This window comes from Coregonus clupeaformis, chromosome 25 (genome assembly GCF_020615455.1).
Source record: "Coregonus clupeaformis isolate EN_2021a chromosome 25, ASM2061545v1, whole genome shotgun sequence".
NCBI lineage: Eukaryota > Metazoa > Chordata > Actinopteri > Salmoniformes > Salmonidae > Coregonus > Coregonus clupeaformis.
The window spans coordinates 23,661,807-23,671,007 of NC_059216.1; the positions used below are offsets into that span (position 1 = coordinate 23,661,807).

At 40.4% G+C, this 9,201-nt stretch overlaps 2 protein-coding genes across 2 annotated transcripts; one reads left to right on the forward strand and one right to left on the reverse strand.

Moving 5' to 3' along the window:
- The first annotated feature begins 521 nt into the window (after positions 1 to 521).
- On the forward strand, positions 522 to 2,739 carry c25h2orf50 (chromosome 25 C2orf50 homolog). The gene is made up of 3 exons (XM_041847019.2): positions 522 to 1,062; positions 2,024 to 2,063; positions 2,203 to 2,739. The coding sequence occupies exons 1-3, from the start codon at positions 827 to 829 to the stop codon at positions 2,392 to 2,394; spliced, it is 468 nt and encodes a 155-aa protein (XP_041702953.1). The 5' UTR covers positions 522 to 826; the 3' UTR covers positions 2,395 to 2,739.
- Positions 2,740 to 4,571: 1,832 nt separating this feature from the next.
- LOC123481876 (protein transport protein Sec16A-like) lies at positions 4,572 to 6,833 on the reverse strand. Its single transcript, XM_045207451.1, has 7 exons — positions 6,757 to 6,833; positions 6,001 to 6,248; positions 5,502 to 5,728; positions 5,349 to 5,405; positions 5,148 to 5,245; positions 4,864 to 5,046; positions 4,572 to 4,746 (listed from the first exon to the last, which is right to left on the reverse strand). Exons 2-6 carry the CDS (start codon positions 6,197 to 6,199, stop codon positions 5,007 to 5,009), a joined length of 621 nt encoding a protein of 206 aa, XP_045063386.1. The 5' UTR covers positions 6,200 to 6,248; positions 6,757 to 6,833; the 3' UTR covers positions 4,572 to 4,746; positions 4,864 to 5,006.
- Between the last annotated feature and the right edge of the window lie 2,368 nt (positions 6,834 to 9,201).

A 9,201-nucleotide genomic window follows, 5' to 3' on the forward strand; every position in this document is an offset into this window, starting at 1 on the left:
AAAGTTGGCAGCCCTGGGTTTGAGTGTGTCAAGAACTGCAACGCTGCTGGGTTTTTCACGCTCAACAGTTTCCAATGTGTATCAAGAATGGTCTACCACCCAAAGGACACCCAGCCAACTTGACACAACTGTGAGAAGCATTGGAGTCAACATGAGCCAGCATCCCTGTGTAATGCTTTCGACACCTTGTAGAGTCCATGGCCCCACAAATTGAGGCTGTTCTGAGGACAAAATGGGGTGCAGCTCAATATTAGGAAGGGGTTCCTAATGTTTTCTACACTCAGGCCATATTAATATGTCATGTCAACAATTTCCTTAGCCTACAATCCTGGTTGACATTCTATTGAGTCCAATCCGATTTGATTTGAATTGATTTTTTTTTTTGGAATGTTAATCCTGTGTTAACATTCTCAAAATCTATAATAGGCTATTCTACTGATATAATTCCATGATAAAAACTAAAAGCTTTAGTGCAACAATCTTGTATTGCAGATCTATCTTCCCAGCACACAACACAGGCCTAAATTGTTGCATTGACAGCACGGATTGATTATTGCCGCGCAAAGAATAATTATATTTTATTTTGTCTCGGGAAATGGGCTTTGAATAGGCATCGGTAGGGCTTATCTTCTGTCCCGTACAGACTGTAACGGTATAGTTGTGGAAACCAATGACTGGGCTAATGAATAGAGCTGAATTACCCTACAGTCTCCCGGGGAGACGGACAAGTAAACAATAGAGAGCTGAGTCTACAAAAGCAGTAGTGATTGGGGGCACATCCGCACTCTGTTCTAAAATTCATACAATTTGTCTTTGCAAAGTTAGAATGGATACGAAAGGCAACAAACGCGCAACTTCAGCAGGCTACCGATTGCCAGACCGACCTAACGTCGCTTTGATATCACAGTCCTCCGTCTCTGTGTACAAACTTCCGCCGGACAGGACTCGAACCCCCGGCGGCGGAGAGAGTCCTTGGCAGACCCCCTTGTCTCGCGACCCAGTCAAACAGGATCAAGTGTGGCGCGAGTTCGTGCGCGCAGAGAGGAATGGAGTGAAAGAATGGTAATGGCTGCTTTTAGAATGCACAGCATGAATTATTTCCCTCCTTATCGTTTTTTACCTGTCTATCTTTAGTGCACATTTCATACAGGTAGCCCAATCTGAATCCGAAATCTTCACTGTTGTTTAATAGGAATTTAATTCCAATTCATGATACAGCCTATCTTTTCCATTTATTCTTGAAGAAATAAACATATAAATGCTGACAATGTTATTTGGTACCCAATGAAATGTAGGCCTATCATTAGGGAGGTAGGCCTGAGGCCCATGACACAACTGCGTTTTAGGAGTATAGACCAATGACTGTATATGAATGGACAACGCCATCGATCACGTGACACCATTTCATTCCTTTGTGAAGACTCAATAGCGCATTGAAGCCAAATCTGCTAACCTTATGTCTAACCTTAAATTGAGACCAAAAAAGCACATTTTTGTTTTGTTGAATTTTTACGATTCAGGCAATTTTGACTTTGTGGCTGTGCTATCTAGTGGAAACCCCCAAATAAAGTAGGTTAAAATGGTGTCTCATGGAGACATAACATGGTCATATAACATGTGCAGACTATTCCAGGAAGTGATGTTGCAGGCTAGCTCAGTGCTGCACCCTCTCATTGAGTAACTCAATTTGAAGGCTGACCTGGGTACTGCAGGCTGCCATTGGCAACTATATAAATTATCCTTATAACTTCTTCTGGGTGCGATTTTAAAATAATCGGTTCAAGGACATACATCTGGTGTATTAGAAGGAATTATTGGTACTATGATTGTCTTCGGAATTTTTATTTATTTACACGAAGATTGACATTATTCCATCCACTATAATGGTGGATCCTGTTTTCTGCTAACAATGCCTGCAGTACCGCGGTCGGCCTTGAGCTTCCGTGGTTTCAATGAAAGGGGGCAGTCGTGGTATAGGCAACCAAATAGGCCTACAATCATATAATTGTGTTTTGATCAACAGGCAGAAGAATTGGAGTTTTCTCAAGAACTATGATCAGCTGGTAAATAATTTGCCAATTTATTATCTTGTTAAATAGTCCACTGTTTTCTTTTAACACAATCTCTTGTTGATATCAATGCTGCATGATCCTGATCTGAAGTTGGTATGACCCTAAACGTTGTGCCCACTTGTCCACACAGGGTAACCACAGAGCAGAGAGACCTTTACCAAACTATGTGCCAGTGTTTTCTGACCATCTCCCCAACACCACCAACCAGATGTTTGGGAGTCGTGTGTGCACACCACTGGGTAGGGAGCTGATGAGAATGGATAAGCTGTTAATTGGAAGCTATAGCAAGTGCAAGCAGGGTCCAGATATGCAGCCTTGCTAGCATCAGCAGGAAATAAGACTCATCCAAGAATGCCCACTATCAATCTCGCCTTCCAAAAGAGTGCATATCAGTTCCGTTTTAAAGGTGTAGCTCATGTTCATGTAGCTAGTGATGGCTAATATGTTCCTTGAATTGAGGTTTTACTCATTCTTTGGATGCTTGCTTTACATTAGCAGCAACATTTTCAAGAAATCAATTGTAACTAATAACTGCTCATGTGTTTGACCAGTGAAGAGTTTACAAATTGCCAATAGATGTAGTCTAGACTCTACGTAGCTCAGAAAATGATGCCATTTTTGCTACATTTCTGTTATATTTCTCAATAAAGAAGTACTGTATATTGTACTATGGATATTATTGTGTGAACTAACTGAAGCATAGCCTATTCAATGATACACAAAAAAGTGAATAATTTCAAGCTCATGGGAACTCGTTCAGTTGAAGTTGACCTCAGAATTTATCATAGCGAGTCATTGGCATTTGCCATATGTTGTGTAGATCATCCAGCTATGTGCCTCAACCACAAAATAATGCATAGGCAATATTAATAATGAAATTAGATGGTGCTATTTTCCCCATTTATTTGAAATTAAGGCATAATGATGAACACATCAAAGCTATATGAACATGATGAAATGACGGAGAGAGGGATATGCTTGAGTCTTTTAATTACAGTTGAAGTCGGAAGTTTACATACACTTAGGTTGGAGTCATTAAAACTAGTTTTTCAACCACTCCACAAATTTCTTGTTAACAAACTATCGTTTTGGCAAAATGACAAGTAATTTTTCCAACAATTGTTTACAGACAGATTATTTCACTTATAATTCACTGTATCACAATTCCAGTGGGTCAGACGTTTACATACACTAAGTTGACTGTGCCTTTAAACAGCTTGGAAAATTCCAGAAAACGATGTCATGGCTTTAGAAGCTTCTGATAGGCTAATTGACATCATTTGAGTCAATTGGAGGTGTACCTGTAGATGTATTTCAAGGCCTACCTTCAAACTCAGTGTAGACCTAAACTAATTGTAGACCTCCACAAGTCTGGTTCATCCTTGGGAATAATTTCCAAACGCCTGAAGGTACCACGTTCATCTGTACAAACAATAGTATGCAAGTATAAACACCATGGGACCACGCAGCCGTCATACCGCTCAGGAAGGAGACGCATTCTGTCTCCTAGAGATGAACGTACTTTGGTGCTAAAAGTGCAAATCAATGCCAGAACAACAGCAAAGGACCTTGTGAAGATGCTGGAGGAAACAGGTACAAATGTATCTATATCCACAGTAAAACTAGTACTATATCGACATAACCTGAAAGGCCGCTCAGCAAGGAAGAAGCCACTGCTCCAAAACCGCCATAAAAAAGCCAGACTACAGTTTGCAACTGCACATGGGGACAAAGATCGTACTTTTTGGAGAAATGTCCTCTGGTCTGATTAAACAAAAATAGAACTGTTTGGCCATAATGACCATTGTTATGTTTGGCCGAAAAAGGGATCAGCTTGCAAGCCGAAGAACACCATCCCAACCGTGAAGCACGGGGGTGGCAGCGTCATTCTGTGGGGGTGCTTTGCTGCAGGAGGGACTGGTGCACTTCACAAAATAGATGGCGTCATGAGGAAGGAAAATTATGTGGATATATTGAAGCAACATCTCAAGACATCAGTCAGGAAGTTAAAGCTTGGTCGCAAATGGGTCTTCCAAATGGACAATGACCCCAAGCATACTTCCAAAGTTGTGGCAAAATGGCTTAAGGACAACAAAGTCAAGGTATTGGAGTGGCCATCACAAAGCCCTGACCTCAATCCAATAGAACATTTGTGGGCAGAACTGAAAAAGCGTGTGCGAGCAAGGAGGCCTACAAACCTGACTCAGTTACACCAGCTCTGTCAGGAGGAATGGGTCAAAATTCACCTAACTTATTGTGGGAAGCTTGTGGAAGGCTACCCAAAACGTTTGACCCAAGTTAAACAATTTAAAGGCAATGCTACCAAATACTAATTGAGTGTATGTAAACTTCTGACCCACTGGGAATGTGATGAAAGAAATAAAAGCTGAAATAAATAATTCTCTCTACTATTATTCTGACATTTCACATTCTTAAAATAAAGTGGTTATCCTAACTGACCTAAAACAGGGAATTATTACAAGGATTAAATGTCAGGAATTGTGAAAAACTGAGTTTAAATGAATTTGGCTAAGGTATATGTAAACTTCCGATTTCAACTGTAAGAACGCCTTCGACTATCGGCAAATAATATTTTTCTTTGCTAAATATTTTTCTTATTCTTTGAAAATGCAGAAAAATCCCCTTATAAAGAAATCCACTCTGGGAAAATTGCCTGTGGGAGAAAAATACAAAAAGTTAACATCACTGTTACTTCAGCCATATGCTACTGTAAAGTAAAGGCATAGTTAATGAAATTGATACATTTAGGAAGGATTGTTCAGAATCATACCTCAATAGGATAGAATGCCAAGGGCAAGATTCTGCCAGCTATGTTGAGCAGACTCAAATGGCACAGCCATAGGCGCCATGAGGGTGGAGTGTGAGGGAGGGAGCAGTCCAGGTCCCTGGCTTGGACGCTTTGTGGTGGTCCCATCAGGGTAGAGCATCCTGGGATAATTGTCCCATAGACCTACTGTTAGTGGCGAAAATGTTAGCAGGAGATCACCACAGAGAGCAGTGATTGGCTGGTACACTCTTGGAGTTAAACCTAATGTAGTCTAAAGCAATATTCACCTGCTTTCATGGAGTAAGGATTCACACCTTTGGGGAGACTGCCAGAGTTCCATAGATCCATTAATTCCCATCGGGGGAGGTGGTGGCACAGGCTTTTGCTGTAAAACACATCAACGTATTTTACAATTCTTAGTAACATTCTCATAGTTGAAATACAATGCTCATTCACTGCTTTAAATTTAAGTGAATTTAAGTGTATACCTCAGCCTTGGGCTCAGTTTTGTCAACCCATCTGTGCATGGTTGGATCCCAGACAATCTGAGGAAGAAAATAATAACACTGTGAATCAAGCCACAGAGAAAAAGATTAATTCACAAGTGTCTCTCTATAGAATATAAATAACAGGTTCTTTACCGATTTGTCTTTATCCTCGGGTAGATGATCCTCCTTCGGATTAACCTCTTTTCCCCTCCAGAAGACCCAGCTGAGCCAGCCACCATTGTTTGGTGTGTTCTTAGCAGCAGGGGTCTCAGGCTCAGCCACTGGCCGGCTGCCAGTCTGGCTTTGAGGGTTGGCCTCGGAGTGTTCTGGCTTGGTGATGGACATCATAGCAGGATGCACAACATGTCTACTCCGGACATCTGTAATAAGTGGGAGTCAGGCCACTCTGCTCATGTCACCATATAGAACAATCACTAGCTGACAGGCAGGAGTGTCTCGCTCTGATACTCTCAACCAGACTGCCGGCAGTCACAAAGATTCTTAGAGCTTAACCTGTTTTATATAGCTAGAGGACGCATGAAAATATAACAGCCATACACTCACATGAGTAGCAGGCATTTGATCTATCACAACTAATTCTCACACTCTTACAATGGCAATTTCATTTCTTATAAGATAAGGCTTAAATTACCTCTTCTCTTGGAATAGAAATCTACAAGTGACGTATACACTCCACCATCCCATTCCCACTTTCGTCCCACCATGGGGACGATGGATGGTGGTTGTGGACGATTGTCTCCGTTCTTCACATGGACGCAGGCTTTCGGGAGGATCCCTTCCCTCTGTGCAGAGACGCTGGTCTTTGGGAAGACCCCCCCCCCCCCCTCCATGCAGTGATGGATGTTGAGATTGTCTCCCTCTGTGCAGCAATGTTGGCTTCTGGGATGAAGTATAGAGCACATACAGTCATTCAAGAAAAATCGACCACTTGCAATCTATAATGTAATTGACACCGATCCATCCCAAACATACACACTCATTTGTATGTGTACTGATACTATACATACACAATTACATTAATGTTACTATCATCATTAAAATAATCCCCATTTCAATCATCATCCTCACCATAACATCATGATTACAGACTTATTCAACAGTATCTAAGACTCATCTGACACTACCTGAGAGATAGCAGTATGCAACTCAATAAACTGCCCCTGCATGTTATTCAACTGCCCCTGCAGGTGTTTCATCGACTGCTTTACATTGTTCAGCAGGACCTGAATCTTAGCCCTAGAGGAAATCAGGTGGTTCAACAGACTGAGATGAAGAGAGAGGCTTCATGCCCATTTGACCATCTTTAGGATTCTTTCTCAAATAATACCAATCTAATTAGGAATTCCCTTTGTGCAGATGTTACTATTGTTATTTAGTAAGCCCTTACCTTGTCAGGTGCCGAGGGGATGACGGGATGTCTCCCTGCTCCAGTGAGCTCTGCTGGCATGTCTTGCTTACTGTTGGAGGAACGCGAGACAGATTAGAGGACAAAGACTTATGGTTGTTCAGCAATAAAACATTCAGCACACCATGACTGTTGAACAGTAAAACTGAAGTTAAACCTTACTCCATTGTTAGTCATTCACAGGGGACACATCCATTTCCATTGGCCATATAGGAGATTCCCGTAATTGTTAATGGCATATGGGGGATGGTCCAACCCTGGTAAAATAATAACAACAGCTAGGGTTTACTCTCTCACTTTCAGATAAAGTAATACAATCATGAGACCCGTCAGAAGTGCAGTGCTTACCTCCATGAAAATATTGGCCTCTGTTATTTTGGGCAACATTGTCACAATTTTGCCCACTATTTCCAGCTTGTGATGCACCGTCCTTAATGAAACAATCAAGTCAATATTTTGTTATACATTTCAGAGAAAGAACATGACATGACCAATTCTACATGAGACAGTGTTTCCAGATATTGCAATCTCAGGGGTCCTCATGAGTTAAGTAAAGAATTTGATGTCTGAGTACTCACAGAAAAGGTATGCATGATTCTAGATGAAGGCAGTCCTTTATGTGATGAGCATCCTATCTGGGTCAGCAATGGAATGATTGATACACAAGCCTTCAGACTACTTTATGTCTTGGGCCTTGATGATGAAACATATAAATATAATTACTATTGTGATGCATAATTGCCATGGCAATTTTGAATGTTCAGTCAATGAGCATTATGGGTAAAGGAAGTCAAATTCATGGAGTGACTGGCCAATGCGGATGTTAGACTATGAAACCCTGAGCTATATGCCAGGATGAGCCAAATAGATTATGCGTAAACGCATTGCATGCTGTGCCTGCATAAATGTCCATCCCTGCTGTGCTAGGCCAGTCAGGCCACCGGTCCAGGTCAGAATATTTGGTTGCAATTTTGGTAAACTCAAGTTCACTTAATTGATTAATTGCTAAAGAGACACGCTCAGTAAAGTGAAATCTGTTACACTGATGATATCAAATCAAACCCCACAGAACTACAATGATTCTAGAATGAACTAGATTCAATTTCTATGGCAAACCCTAACTTAGAATGAAAAGTCACAATCATATTTTGGCCACTCTGCATCACAATTTACAGTCAGTAAACAGGGTTTAACGAGGTCTTATTAGGCTAAATGTGGGAAGACAGGCCTATCATGTATTTTCTTTCTATCACATGTTCCATATGAAATGTCCTGCACCACTGAAACTACTGTATAGCCTACAGTCCTATGAGGATATGTCCGATGCAAGAATCATGGCACAGGAAAACAAACATAAACTCTACCTCAAATGATTAAAATATTTAAAATTTTTTGCACAAATGTCCTAATGTTTTATTTATTTTATATATATATATATATATATATATATATTTATATATATATATATATATATATTTATATATATATATATATATATATATATATATATATATTTTACAAAGTTTCAATTTAAAGCCACAATCTACAATATTCCTATAATCTAAAGAAATAAATATTTGTTTTGATGCGCGCGAAATCAACAACGGGAGTCAGCCTCAACAGTCTTCTGCTGGAGCTAACCGGGTAGGTTTGAATTTGTTTACAGAAAAGTTGAAGCTGAATGTATGCTCCTAATATCTGCACATTACCCTGTTAGGTTCTATTAATGTGTAATTGTTTTTTGATTGATGTATTGCATGCATGGTGTGTTAATTGTATGCTAGAAATCAAATGAATTATATGTGATGATACATAGCCTAATTGCAACGCCGGCGGATACAGTTTAGCCGACACAACATAATGCATAAATTAGTTACATTGTATTTAGCAAACCCATGACATGTAATACACTTCCTGCCAGGGCCGGTCCTTGCCGTTCTGCTGCCCTAGGGAGACAAAAAAATTGCTGCCCCCAGCAAAACGACAATAGTCCCAGTAAGCAAAATAACGTTGAAAAGACGTCGAAAATACGTATTTTCTAGACATCGAAGTTAGGTTCAATTTAGGTGCTGAATGAAAGGTGAAAATATGTATTTTAGTGTAGCCGGCGCGGTCTGCTCGTTGCCGACTACTGTGTTGTGTTCCGGTGCACTGAAGACAAGACACTGGCGTACTTGAAGGCACTTTATTGTGTATAACTCTCTCAATCTGTTCAACATCAAGGAGAGAAAATGTTCAAAACTCTACCCTCGACCAGAATCCGCCTCTCTCAGTCGAGTAGAATGCAGACTCAGTATAATCACATTCAAAAATCCAAGGAATAAAATACAACATAATTGGAAAATAAAACATCGCATCTGGTGTATATCTTATGTATGTGTCATATTGCATGTTATCTCTGCCAAAAACTCTGAGCTTTTAGCCTTT